At 29.4% G+C, this 16012-nt stretch overlaps 1 protein-coding gene across 2 annotated transcripts in view; it reads right to left on the minus strand.

The window, feature by feature from the left end:
* Positions 1-14030, minus strand: part of LOC142329388 (suppressor APC domain-containing protein 2) — a 43750-nt gene extending 29720 nt beyond the window's left edge. For both annotated transcript variants that reach the window (XR_012757485.1, XM_075373950.1), the window contains exons 1-4: positions 13748-14030; positions 12585-12808; positions 9358-9656; positions 2451-2739 (exon numbers count right to left, since the gene is read on the minus strand). Coding sequence is in view for 1 of the 2 variants with exons in the window: in XM_075373950.1 (XP_075230065.1) it covers positions 2451-2739; positions 9358-9656; positions 12585-12792 (796 nt within the window). In the remaining variant the exon portion in view is untranslated. The remainder of the gene's footprint in view (positions 1-2450; positions 2740-9357; positions 9657-12584; positions 12809-13747) is intronic.
* Between the last annotated feature and the right edge of the window lie 1982 nt (positions 14031-16012).

The raw sequence follows: 16012 nt of genomic DNA on the forward strand, positions 1-16012 counted from the left end.
ACTCCAACCAAAATGATCCCCATTTAATATTTTTCACAGCAAATTTTAAAAGCGACTTACAGAACACAAAGTTCATCTCATACTGAAAAATATTTCACTTTGTGGCAGGAGTATTTGTTAAATTGTATTTTTTTAGGGTTTCACTCCTTAGCAGAAATTTAAGATGATTTCCAGACAACTACTGGAAATAAATAACAAACATTATTAAATGGCTACCATTTTGGTTAGGGCTGTCATAATCTGAAGTTTTTTGTCAAAATTTATGTTTTTCAATGCTACTTAAAACATGTCACAGTTTTATCCTTTTCATTTAAAATATTTGAATTTCCCTCCCATAGGGACCCACTGGAGATTTTTGGGTGGGGCAGTATAAATATAGGGGTGATATAAGTGAATGGAATGGGGCTAAAAGTATAAATGCACCAATAAAAAATAATAAGAGTAGAACTGACTTGGAGTAGTTTAGAACGGAGTGTAAAGAGCTCCTGAGAAATGCCTGAAAATATACAAGAGTGATCAGAAAGTAAGTTACACCTCCTCCATGAAACAAACACATAAAACAATTTTTTTTATTGAACAAAAAACTACATACTTTTATCTATTTTTCGATATAATCACAAAGTTTTCCAAACACTTTTCATACCTTGTGACAAGTTTTTCAATTCTACTCTCATAAAAATTGTGTCCAATTTCCTTCAACCATTTAAGAACCACTTCCTTCAGCTCATCATTAGCAAAACGCTCCCCTCCCAGATCTCGCTTGAGAGAACCAAACAGGTGGTAATCGCAGGGTGCTAGGTCAGGGCTATAAGGCAGATGAGACCAAACTCCTCAACTGAATTTTGCAGAAACTCCTTTGTCATATGAGCTGAATGAAGAGTAGCACTGTGTGAAGAAAGACAACCCCCATTGCTCAATCTTCTGGATCTTCAACCATTAATGGCTTTACGCAATTTTTTTAATCTCACAGTAAGATTCGGCATTGATTGTTGTTCTTCAGAACATAAATTCACTGTAAACAAATCTCTCAGAATCAAAAAAGACTGTCAGCATAACCTTTCGAACATGTGAGAATGTTTTCACTTTTTTTTGGCTGTGGCGAATTTTTGTGTCTGTTCATGTGATGCTCGTTTAGTCTCAGGAGTGTAATGAAGCACCCACCTCTCATCCCTTATGATGATTCATTTCAAAAACTGTAGACCAGTCCTGGAATAACATCGAAGAAAAAATGGGCAGATGCAAAACGATGATGTTTATGGTTGTCGGTCAACAGATGTGACACTCATCGTGCAAACATCTTACCGTAACCAAGCTAATCATGAATAATCACAAACAAACTACCATAACTAATGTTAAGTTCACTTGCAATCTCTCTATTTTAATGTGCTGGTCACTCAAACATCATTTTATTCACACGTTCCGCATTACCCGTTGTGTTTACAGTTGAAGAACGCCCAGCACACAGTTCAACACACATTTATTTTTCCATTTCTGAACACTTGGCACCATTTTGTGATCATGAGGCGTGACACTCCATTCTCACCACATATCTCAACAACTTGGCGATGAATTTCACAACTGTAATTTTTTGCTCACAAAAATCGGACTGCTGAATGCACTTCTAATCTGGACAAAACTCCTAGAGGACATGCCTTATTGACAACGACATTACACACATACTGAATGTCCTTCAGAATTTCTGCTGGGGGATCATGGAGACAACACAACCAGTGCTGCCACTACAAGACATTAATATATATATCCCTTTCAGTTCAAGCACATGGCAAGGGTGTAACTTATTTTTTGATCTACCTTTCGTATTTAAATGAAATGAAAGTCAAACTTTAAGAATTTTAAATGTTACAATTTCAGCCATAACAAGTAAACAGAACGTGCTATTACACGTTCTGTTTACTTGTTATGGCTGTACTTGTTATGGAGTACTATTTTGAAATTTATTATGCAATGGTAGATTAAACATGCAATCACAAAGAGTTTGTAATGCTTTGTTAGAAAGTAGTTATCTAAGGAACACAATCATTAAGACTCACTCAGTCTTCTGATTGTGTCAAGTCATTGACACTGTGCAAGGATGGGTTAACCAACATAACCAAACGTTTGTCTATTGTAATCAAGTCATTGGAATAGCAGAATACTACTACATGGAAATAATGTGCAAGTCACCTCATTAAATAAATAAATAATATGAGAACCTCATATGAGTCAACTCATATTCAATAAATAAATTGCAGCCAGGAAATATCAATTTATACCTAAATTTCCTAGTATATTAATTAATTACTATAAAAACATAATTGTTTATTCATATACAGATAAAGAAACCAAAAAATTATTAATTGTTGACAAAAACCTCTTCTATAGAAAAATATAAAAAAAAGGGTTAAAAGGACATTTACTGATCAAATTGAGAAACTAATGGTAATACTTACGATTTGTACTACTCTTATTATTATTAATATTCATTAATCCAAGCTGCCAATTATGTAGAACAGTACGTATTTCTTGTTTATCCAAAAGACTACGGGATTCAGTTCCAGTGACACTATTACTAGATCTTTCAATAGCTGCTAAATTAGAACGTGGTGGTTTAGGTGGTCCATAGAGAGCACCGTGGTGATGTTGCTTAACAAGTGGTATACCTAATGATGCATCACTAGGCACTTGACATGATTGTAATGAAGATGTAGATGAAGAAGATATTGCATTGTTTGGCCGTACCTGTAGTAATGCAATTTCATAATTTGTTAAAATAATCACATTGCACATATAAAATAATATTTAACACAACGCATGAATTAAAATTTATAAGAGATATGTTAACAAGGTAACAATCAGTTCACAATCAGTTCAACAGTCACAAAAAAAAAAACATAGATTCAATAAAAGCTGTCAAAAACAGAAGAAACTACGTTAAATGAAAAACAGATTAGAACAAAATTTTTCTTAATTCCTAAAATTTATCTTAAAAAACAAAATGAATTTACTAGTAATAAATACATCAGCCGTGAAACTACATTCCTAGAAACAAAAATTAAAATGTACTTAAAAACAGAGGAAAAACTATATCAATGTTACTTCAAACCTTAAAAGAAAATGTTAATTTTTTTCAATTCTAATATCTTAGTCATTCAATTCAAAAACTGGCTAAATGGTTAAGCACAAGGAGAGCAATTTAATTTAAAAACAGATCACCTCAACATATAAGCAATGAAAAAATCTGAAAATTATGTATGTAATCCTAGAAAATTTGTGTGATAGTCAATTTTCATGTTCCTGGGCATGTTTACAGGAACAGTGAGCATTTAGTACACAAATCCATATAAATTGATTGAACAAGAACAGTTTTGAAAAAATAAGGATGTATTAATCTTTTCTTTTTTTGTAGAAATTATGACGACATCTCAGTGCTACATTGATATTCATGAACTGTTTTCCCATAACATATGATGTCATCTTTCACAGAATGGTGTTCCTCTACAACAGAGTACATGTAACAATTTATATAAACAAATCATATTCACGATTTTCTTAATGAAATATTTTTTTTCAAATGATGAATCAGAAGAGGTAAATAGAAACAATGACCTCTGTGGTCCTATGATATTAATTCTGTAAACTTTCACTTCTACAGTTTGTGAAGGAAGTTGTTTATTCTATATCCATTAATAACATCTACAATTTGAAAATGTGGATCAGAGTGTTACAGATTGCTTTAAATATATATGCACAACGATGACCAGCAGTTTACTTCTTAAATTTTATTTTTATTTACTCAAACAAAAACTCACATATACTGCATGTATTTTTTTTATTACACTTTCTCTTTTTCTTTTCTTTTTTTCTTTACACTACTGTTATTATCAATGCTTACTCGCTATTGATCAATACAAACCAACATCTCGATAGTATCACATCTTCCCTCAATCGAAATGTTTACAATAAAAATAATACATATAAATATAACAATATTACACTTTCATAACATAAAAAACCAAAACAATGAACTTTAAGAATGTCAACAAAAAATAAAAAGAAACATCAATTCTTACTTTAACATTAGCTTTGTTAATCTGACACTTTGCCAAGAGGCCTTTGGTCTTTTGTATCATTAAAAGCTAATGACTTCAACTCAACCTCTATAGCGTTCTGCCACTACTTAGCAAAATCTGACTGTTTAGTTTCTTCATATGATGTTGGTTCTTCAATGTCGGTCACACTAACAAAGACAGTCTCATGATATTTAAAGACAGTCTCATATTTAACTACAGGTTGCAGCTGATCCCTAGGATGAAACTGTCTTCTATCAGTAGGACTATGAATGTTCATGTTCAGGGAATCTCTTTCTAAACTTTTATCTGCAGTCACATTCTTAATTATGTTTTAATGTGTTCAACTTCAGACATAGGTTCTTCTTTTTTTCAAGTTGACATTACAATCAAATAATGAGAACTTATTCGGTTTATACAAAACAAAAATAGCATCTCTTTCCAATGTTACTGCATTCATATCTGGAAAATAAACTTTCGATCCTTTTGTACTTTTACCATAACTTATAGAGATTCCTTTTAAACCTTTAAAATCAAGCTTCTTTCTCTTCTCTTTTGGTATATGCCTCCACACTTCTGTACCAAACAATGGATTTATTTTTCTTAAATCAAAACTTTGCTTATTATTCCATAACTCATAAGGTCTTTTAATTGTACTTATTCCTGTTCTATTAATCAGATACACAGCTGTATTTGCTGCTTCAGTCCAAATGATTTATTTAAATGTTTTGCTGACATCATTATTCTAGCTGCCTCAATGATTGTATGCATTTCTTGTTCAGCAGATCCATTCTGTTCGGGATTAGAAGAAACAGTAGTTTGATGTTCTATTCCTTGCTGAGTCAGACATTTTCTAACAAATTCCTTTCCATTATCTATTCTTAAGATTTTAATTTTCTGACCCATTTGATTTTCACACAGTTTTTCACAAAAAGTTCAGCTTACCCCAAACTTCATACTTACATTTTTTAAAATACACCTGTCTGTAATGCAAATAGTCATCTTCATCTTTCAATAAAAACATGTAATGAGAGCATGTATTGAGTCAACTTTCTATAGGACCTCTGACAGCATGGATTATGTTTACAACTTCAGTTGATTGTAAATTATTTACTTTCAATGAGTCATGATGTTTTCCCAGCACAAAGGCTTGGTAGAACACAGTTTCAATTATATCTTCACACATAACACCATTATGATTCAAAAACATCATTAACCATTCAACAATATCTTAGTTTACAAAATTCTGGTTATCCAAGCAAAATTTCATGTGCAAAAGTCTATTTGAACATCTAGTCAATGCACAAACTTGATTTTTTTTCTTGTAAATTAATTATTTCATAAGCATCTGACTTCAAATAAAAAGTAATATCCAGAGCCTTGCTCTGTGAGAAAAGATTCATCCTTAAACCAGATACATATAGCATATTTTTCATCTTCATATTTATGAACTTTTGTCCATCGACGATTTAATAAAAACAGTACCAATACAAATTCCAATGATTACAGAACCATCACTTATTCTTAATTTTTTTGGTTCATTATGCTGTTCATACTTTTCAAACATCTTTATATCATGTTACACATGTTGATTCTCCCATTGTCAAAATACCATTCTGTATCCAAATTCACCTCAGAAACTACAATTAAGGCCAATTTTTCATATGGACCATTTACAATTTGTTTATTTGCCTCTGGCAATTTTTTTTATAAAACCAACAATCTTTTAATAAATGGCTCTTCTTATGAAAAAAATACTTTTTATCTCTCATAGAACTTGAATAATAATTACACTGATTCTTTTTATGCCCGACTTTTCCACAAGAAAAACATTTAAAACTAAATCTATTTACATGTTCAGCAGTTAATGCCACAGTATTTTCAATAGATTTCAAATGCTCTTCTTCAATCAATAATCTATCTGTTAAACTGCTTAGATTTTATTGATTTTCAGCCACCAATTCCCAAGCAGATATAAAATGTTTACACTGATCCGGTAAAGACATAATTATTTTTGTAATAACCTTTTTTTCATGTATTCCTTCCGTTTCTTAATAGTTGCAATACATTTTGAATTTTTGATAGAAAGTCCGTAACACAGTTTTCAAATTAAAATGTTTTTGCTATAACAGATGAATACTCACACTTGACTGATGCTCATATACTGTTTTCAATTTAGTCCACATTTCATTTGCAGTCTTGCACATTAAAACATGTGACAAAGGCCCAAATTCCATAAGCATTAACACTTCCTGTTTGCATGCATCATACATTTCATACTTTCTCAATTCTGCAGCTTTCAAAGTTTATGGTTACCTCCATTGGTATATTGAAGAAATCTTTAGCTATCAATACTAATCTCATCTGGTATTTTCAAACGTTCCAGTTATTTTCATTTAACTTCACACACTGCTGCAATTCCATATTTATTTACGTGGTCACAACTAAACAAAATATTTACGATCTCAGTTCCACAGTTTCATATAATGCATGTATTTTTTTTTTATTGTTGTCTTTTTCTTTTTTTTTTTCTTTACACTACTGTTAATATCGACGCTTGCTCCCTATAAATCGACACAAATCAACATCTCAATTGCATCACAATCGAGATGTTATCATTTATCCATTCCCAATCAATCCTGATGTTCTTGGTAGAATAAGTCAGAAACTGGGTTATTATATTAATATGGGGAGGGCAATTTATAGAGCTACCATTTAACTTTACTGACAATGAAGTAAAATATTTAAAGGTTTCTCTTTAATTCAACACTTGTTTCATGCCTGTTATCTTTCCTTTAAAGACACATTAAATTAATATATAAAATTATGTTTTTAAGTTAACTTTCTTTAAGTTATACAAAAACATTTTGGATGCAGCCTAGATTCAGATTTACTAATTGATTTTTCTTTAAATCACAACACTCTGTCAAGAATAAAAAAAAATTGACAGTTTGATATTTAACACTATTTTATAATTGACTATAAAGAAAAAAAAGAATAAGTAACAAAATTTGTATAATTTCACACATAGATTAAACAATTTATATATCAGAATCTCCGCCGATCTCTGTTACGGAGTGGTAGCATCTTGGCCTTTCATCCAGAGGTCCTGGATTCAAATCCTGATCAGGCATGGCATTTTTCACACTACAAATTCCATTTCCATATTCCACGTACAAGCTTTTCAAAGCTTCTATGTAATCTTATCAACAGTAATTAAACAAATAAATTAGAATAGTTTATATTATTAAATATTAACATGTATTAATATATGCTGATGTTTACTTGGAACTCAGAAACCACTGAGATCAATTGAATGATTTTTCTCTAGCTGTATTTATTGAACTCTGGAAAATTTTACACATAACATTTCTTTAAAATTGCTGAAATATTAACAAATTAAAAAAAGTCTGTCATATTTCATATAGAAATAATTTCAGTTGCTGAATAATCATATTCTGAAAAAGGAAATTCAATATGAAATTCAGAAAATAAGCTGATTGTTTATTTTGTTTTAATAATGTCAGGCAAGCCGTTTTTATATTATCACACACATTACATAATGTAAAATAACACAGTAAAGGAAGAACAACATAGGTTACAGAGGGAGGTCTACAGATAATTTGATATTAGCCAAATGACAAGTGACCGACTGATAAGTCTGGAGGTTGGGAAAGACTAATTAAAACTTTTATAGATAATAAAAAAAGCCTTCCTAGAAGAAAAATAAAAAACATAAGGGCAGCACTATGGAAGAAAAGGTGTTTCTTTATTTCTCCAGAAATTATGAAAATGATTGAAGGAATACAAAAAACTGTGAAATTAAAATACAGATCTTGGTGAGAAGGTGAAACTTTTGTGTTGGTAAGTTGACAAACTATATAGTGTACCTTCACTTCTGTTATTTATAATTGTTAATAACAAAATTCATAAGTAGGTAAAAAAGAGGAAAATTGAAGGTAAAAAGAAACAGGGTTATTCACTGATGATATTGTTTTTAAGGAAACAGAAATATCACCTCCCCGTTAATCCAAAATTACCTTACAGCTTGGGTGAAGGAATAGGAAAGGATGAGAAGCTAATAAGTGGATAAAAGTAAAATGGTAATGACAAAAAATGCCTGAAATTGAACAGACAGTCTGAAAATACAACCAATAGAAAATTTTACTTTTGAAGTTTTAGATATTTATGGTATATAATATCTGAGAATATGATAATAGTAAGGAGCAGATGGTGGAAGGCTTTTATCAAAATTACAAACTTAATATGGGAAATACAAATGACACAAACAGACATGGAGTTTATATTTCCCAGTACTAACATATGGTTTGGTCTTAGGTGACTACAAAAAAGAGAAATTAAAATACAGGTGATTAATATCAAGTTTTTAAGAAGCAAGTTAGGGAACATCTAAGAAGATCAAGTAAGAAATCCTACATTATGAGAATAACAAGCACAACACTATTACAAAAACTGAAAAAGTAAGGATAAGATGGTTCGGGCTCTTACATGAAATGCCAGAGGAAAGAGCAACAAAAAAAATATTTAATTTTTGACAGAAAAAAAACATGAAAAAAGACGGTGTGAAGTAAGTCTTCAAAAAGTAGGGGAGAAAGCTTCAAGATGGAATGGTAGATGGACATAAAGAAAAAGTCCATGATTGAGTGTCTTGCACAACTAGAAAAAGGAATAAAGCGATGATAAAGACAATTTATAGTTGTAATTTTTTTTTACTTTTCATCATATGTTTGTCAAGTGCTGTATAACTACTGATTATAGGAAAGACCTGCCATGAGTTACAAGTCACTCCTGAAATTGACATAACCATTTTCAAGAATAACAAGCACCATACGCCAGAGTTAGTATGGTAAAGTGAGAAACAAAGCAATTTTCCATCGACTGCTTTACACACCCAAATATACAGTCACATATTAACAGGCAGAGTCCATTGAAATGCACATGATGTTTAGCAATATAAGAAACACTTCTACTCTGTTCATCACTAGCTATATAGCGAACATAGTCACTCTCTAATAAATGAAATCTGGCAATCCCATTATAGCCATAAGAAAAGATTGAAATAAATACTACAAAGCAGCAATTTAATGTGACCCTTTCTGTGATAAAACAATGCATCAAATACACTAACTCAATTCAATAAGGGTTGATGCTTTTCAACAACATTAATAAACAGATTTGATATCAAAAAATCCTTTGCTAAAGAGTACAAGGTTACAAAATCCAGTGTAAAGAGAATAACAATTTCTCATAACAAAATGAAAACACTTACAGTTGCTGTGTTAGCATTATTCCATTGAGTTGACGATGGTTTATGATGATCAATATCCAAAAGGGGTGCAGATGTAGGCCTGGCTGGTGCAGAAGACGATATTGGCTGATCTGATGCTAAATTTCTAACACTCTGTGATGAACGACCTTCAACCTGATTTTTTAATAAGCATATTTTTAATCCAGCACAAAAACGTTCAAATGACAACAGCCCATTAGGTGGTGTTACTTTACGTAAACTTTCAATTACACCTTTTGGCAAACCTTTTGTCCCATCATCCTGCCATCGATTTTCTATTTCTGGAAAAAAAATACATTTACATACAATACAGCTATGTCAATGATGACAAATAAATAATACCTGAAAGTAAACACACTTTACGTAATATATTTTAGCACTGATAAACTTATATATAAAATTATTATTCTTTACATACCTAATAAATGAATAAATATTTTATTCTGACAGTACATAATAAAACATACAGATCATGTCAGAAATGCATAGATATGCTACTCAACAATGGATCAAAGGAAACTATGTTAAAACCTTGATCATATCAGTATCACAAAATACAAAATTAATTATAAAATAAAATATAGATGTAATTAAAGTCCGTATTAGTTTTAAAATAAAATTCATGAAATAATGTTGAGAAAAAGACTTCAAGATACTTTATGCAAATTACAAAATACATCACAATTCAGAAGGTATTAATGAAAGTTATTTGAGCACATACTTATATACATGTTGAACAAACAAGATGAAGAACATTAAGGTTTTTTTTTAATTTTTAAATTAGTATTATTTAAAAATTCATCAATAAGAATAATATTATTGTAAATTCTATTGTAAATAAATCAATAGGAATATTTTTACAAGGTTCAATAATTTATTAAAAATCTTAACTGAAGCATAATTAAAAACGTTTTTCATAAGCTGAAGTACTAACACAAAAACCTTTTTTTGCAATTTTACATTTAAGCAGATATAAAATTATTTTACAGTAAGGTTACACGGTAAGTCTGATGTAAATAATCTGTAAGTAGAAATATGTTGTCTAACTCAAAAATGTACACAGATTCAATTTTCTAGAGATATAACAACAGATAAAATAAATTTATACTTTCAAGTAAGAAATATCTAAGTGGACACGTGCACATCAACCAATAATGCTAAAAATAACTCTAACAAATACAGTAGCCAAACACTTCACCTTTATTACATTACTTTCAATTAATAAGATTAGCATAAATTATTAAAAAAGGTAAACTAACCTATACTGTTCTTATTAACTAATTTAAAAAAATAATAATGCTTTACAGATAATTTAAAAGTAAATTTAATTTAAAATGTATAGGTCAAAAATAGTGAAATATTAAAAAGAAATATTTAAATAGTTTATACCAATAGCAAATGCAAGATATTTATTAGGTAATTTTGAAGACTTACACAAATCAATATATACAAGATGTATAAAATTATACAAACTTCTGAATATAAAATAAACTAAAAAAAGATATAACGTCTATTTAAAAAAATTCATCACTACTAAACAAAAATGCACAAATTCATAAAATATCCTTTTTATATATATATATATATATATATTATATGTGTAAGTAATCAAATTAATAAAGGTTTTGCAAGAGAACTTGGTCTGAAAAGCCTTAAATATAATAAAAACTAGTCTACCTTAATAATAAAATATAAACTAAGGCCATTCTTGATACTGAAAATGTAATTCAAAAACCCTATTTGGATAGCCTCAATCGCCTACAACAGAGTCAAATTGGCACTCACTACACATCACAAACAATAAGAATAGATAAAAAAAAATGCTTTTGAAACTAAAAAATTAATTTAATTTTAATATTTATAATAAAGTAGGCATCCACATGCAAACAGAACAAAACTATAAATAATTCTATGTACAGATGACAAACATAATTCTAAAAGAATACTTTAATATAATAAAACAAAAACTGAATTAAGCTAAAAATAATTTAATTTAGATTATTCAGTAATAGATAAATATATGATATCAAAATAAGTCTCATTATCTACCAGCAGATGGCATTAACAACAGAATAGTATATTTAACTTCAATGGCAAAGAAAACAAAGTTATCTACAATTTTAAAATTTTAATTATATTTTTCATAAAAAATTTAAAGAATTTTAATGAATTTAAAATTTAAAGAACTGATATAAAATTTTGAAGCGGAATATTTGGACTAATTTGTCAATGAAGATTAGAAAATAAGAAAGATAAGTTAATTTTAAGCAAATTATTTCATTTCATACATTTATCAACAAATTATATTTTAATTTAGAATGTGAACACAACAAATTCTTAATTTATTTGATTTCACTACATCCAAAACAAAAAATAAATAATTATTAAAATATACAGAAACCAGTAAGTGTGATTCATAACACATATCTGTGCAGTGTAATCATGCAGATTTCTTGAAATTGTTACAGTCTATAACAGTGAAGGATTCATCACATTAAAATACCTGACACAAATAAATTAATCATAGACATCTTACATAAAACATTCAACCTACAGAAAACATACATTAAACATTAAAAAATGATGAACATTTTCAGGAAAGAAGGTCCTGTTTTTTAAAACAAAATACAACAAATTAACAAAACACAATTGATAATCACAACCCAGGAATACACAAATTAAACTGCAATGATTCTGCTAAATATTAAATTAAGACAACTGGAAAAACGTTTACTCACAGATGTAAGTAATAAAAGCACTACACATATCTGAAACTACTCTTGCAAATCACTTTATACTAACAGGACAGATGTACAAAATATTAACCACAATACATAAATTTTAGTCATGGCATGTAGAAACCAATATTTTAAAAGAACAAAATTAACAAATAATAAGTATTACTGTTCAGAAACATAATTAAGAGGATTTCCTAATGTTTATTAATTAAAACTACTAGCATCACTGTATGCGTGTAAAACCACTGAAGCGAGTAAAACCACTGAAGCGAGTCTAAAAATTAGCTCCAGAAGGCCTTTTCAGTATTTTCCATTAATACTAACTTAATATTTTAATTAAAAATCATTAATTACATTACATGTTTTTCAACCGTCAGTATTAATCTTAAAAAAATATTCAAGCATTACCATAGTATCATTTGAGTAGTTTCATAACATATTAATTTATATGAAACATAATAAAATAATTACCAGAAAACTTAACAAATCCAGCACCCTTGTCATCCATTATATCAAATAATGTTCGCATTGCAATAACAAATTGTTTTGGAAGTCCATCCAATGATGAAGAAGATGATAATGAAGATGATGACGCAGTATATGTAGTGGCAACACTGGCATTTGCATTAGTATTACTATTGTTTTGAACCACAGGCATGACCAGTGGAGGTGGTGACATATTTTACAAAGAAAATCTAAAAAAAAGTTAAAACATGAAAAAATATAAATCAAATTTGTTTATTATGAATCCTTTTTTTTACAATTAACTATTTAATAATTACACAAATTTTTCTATTTATTACTACTAGTTTCTTAACAAAGTCAAATATTAGTTACCATTAACTTACAAATTTCAAATATCATATGCATATATACAAAAATGAATGTGTGGAAGACAATTTTTTTCTAATAATTAATGTCATACGTTAAACTTACTTTCAAGCAAATTTTAAACAATTTAAAGAAGCAAATAAAGTATAAAAAAATGAAGTACAATTGGTTATATAAAATATAACCAACCTAGCTTTGTGTAAAAGAATAAATTATTTATGAATAAAATGCATAACAAATTAATACTGTGTTTAATGACCTTTTACTCTTGTTTGAAAGAATTTATAATTAACACCATATATGATGGATTTATTTTCAAATAACTTTAAATGTGATGACTGATAAATACTGTCCTTATTTCTTATATGACCACAAAGAGTACCTTTTTTATAGTTTAAGATTTTAAATTTCTTAATTTCATGAAATTGAAATATTTAGCCTACATGACTTATTGAATATTACTGGCTGACATTATTAGTCTGATAAACTCTGGAAATATTTCTTTTCAACTAATAAATAATAGTAAACTAACTTCTTGACTAGTTAATTATTTCTCAGTAAATACGTTTTAAACACTAAAAGTTAAAATACAATCAACCAAACAATAAAGTAACTAATTAGATTATAAAGTTATTAATTAGCTTAAAAACTATAATTCACCAATAAATGAAAATCTTTAGTTTTTAATTTTTGGGTCGTCATTCTTTTTTTTAAAAATAATCCAGAATTACAATTTTTTTCATTTTTCACGTAAAACAGTATGGCATGAATATTTGAAATGAACGTTAAAACATATGTCTTACCTTCTTTATAATAATAAGGTAATGCAAATTATATAGGTGAAACAAAGATTATGCGAATTATTATTTACATAACAAATAATTATTTTGTATAAGAACTTAACAAAACGTATCAGGGTTCCACCCACACTGTTTGTATACTAAACTCATAATAAACTACATCTGTTTTTACACCAAACCTAAAAATTCCAGTCGCTGACATAATCACAGTCCGGTGGTAGCAACATAAACCGTAAACGAATGGAGATAGAACACACTACCACACTCTTGCCACCACTGCCTTGCTTTACCGTCTCTGTGGATTAAACAATATATAAACGGCAATACATAATTTTTATTATTCATACCTAAAGAATGCGCTAGTACCGAAGTATTGTGTTGTTAGTAATAAGTAACACGAGATACAAGTAATAACAAAGAAGTAGCTTACTGAAAGTATTTGCCTTGCTCATGAAAACAACATTTTAAACAAACTGCAATTTAATTTTATTCATTTATTTTTATATTCAAGAAAGCAAAATACCATGTTTCAATGCTCTTTTGGAATAACGTTTTATTAAATTATATGAAAACGACACACAGATAGCGCTGAATCTAGACAAATCAACAGGTAGCATTTTTCAACTCCTAGAATTAATTTGTCTCGCACAATCATAAAATTAGCTACCGAAAATCCAAAGGTACTAGTTTACAGGCTTTGAATCTACTTTTTAACAAGTTAAATTCTGTCAATAGATGGATACTACCACCCAAATTTTGGATTTCCCTTTTATCTCTTGAATAAAATCTAATTAATATCTCTAGTTTTTGAAAATGTTGAGATATCATTTACGATTTATCCACCAGATAGCAGGAGGACGTAGACAAAACGACTGCTAGTCATTAATAAAGCGATTATTTTATTAATAGGTATGAGTGATTTCGTAAAATTCCAACTCAGTTTTCGAAGATAATATATTCTTATTTTAAATTGCAAGTTGCTTCATTCGTCTACCTTCTCAGAAATATATCAGAATACAGAATCATGCATTCTAGAAATAATTCAGAAAAGACAACTTTTGTAGCAGATAATAGTCAAATATTTTATTCATGTTTTACACTTGTGCTTAGAAACTACCGGGAGTGTCATAAGCTATATACATGTTAAAATAATTTTTTTTAAATTCTGAAAAAGTCTATCAGTCGTTTTTTAATAAATTGCATCTCAACGCTTCATTCTGAACAATTCGGATACCTCGTATCTCATGTGTGTGAAGTCATCTTCTAGTGTTTTTATACGACTGCCCGAAAAGGAGTGTAATGTATTTAAGGTGTATGTTTGTTTGTTTGCTTGTTCCACCGTAGTAGCTCAACGGCTGAACCGATTTAGACGTATGACCCCGCTTGGAATTTTTACGTTACCGGGTTGTATAACTTTTATTTACGATATATATGTGTGTGTGTGTGTTTAAATTATTTAATTATCCTATATTAAAGAGCAATGATATTCTTGGCACGCGTGTTTTTTAATTTTTAATACCTATCTCTTGTTATACTTATTTTATCTAGAATACAGTAAGAGAAATAAAATACAAACCTCTGACGAATAAAATAGTCCAACGTTAGTTCAATAGGACAGAAATAAATAAAAAAATTCCTAATTCGAGAAACACGAACTAACGATTTGCAATTTAACAGCAACTTAGTAGAAAATGCAGCCTTGTTGATGATTACTAAGTCTGAGGTTTCAAAAGTTTTAATTAGTATTGAACCTCCGTTTTATTAAATGCTTTTTTCTTTTTCCTGTTTAGCCTTCTGGTAATTACCTTTCAGATAATACTTAAGAGGATGAATGAGGGTGATATGTATGAATGTAAATGAAGTGTAGTCTTGTACAATCTCAGTTTGACCATTCCTGAGATGTGTGGTTAATTGAAACCCAACCACCAACCGGTATCCACAATCTAGTATTCAAATCCGTATAAAAATAACTGACTTTACTAGGACTTGAACACTGGAACTCTCGACTTCCAAATCAGCTGATCTGGGAAGACGCATTCACTACTAGACCTAAGCCAGTGGGTTTTCTAGATAGGCTAGTTAGGGTACAGCCTACGGCGGTAAACTTTCGAAGGTGGAAATTTTTTCCACGGCTACTAATGACGGAGTACCAACTTCACCGAATTTCTTATCTCTCAACTCGGTTAAGCAGAACTACATTGCAAGCGAGAAGTTTTTCAAAAATGTTCGAAAACATTTTCAAAAAAGTACGAGTAGAGAGGAGAGTTT

Source organism: Lycorma delicatula, chromosome 8 (assembly GCF_047948215.1).
Source record: "Lycorma delicatula isolate Av1 chromosome 8, ASM4794821v1, whole genome shotgun sequence".
NCBI lineage: Eukaryota > Metazoa > Arthropoda > Insecta > Hemiptera > Fulgoridae > Lycorma > Lycorma delicatula.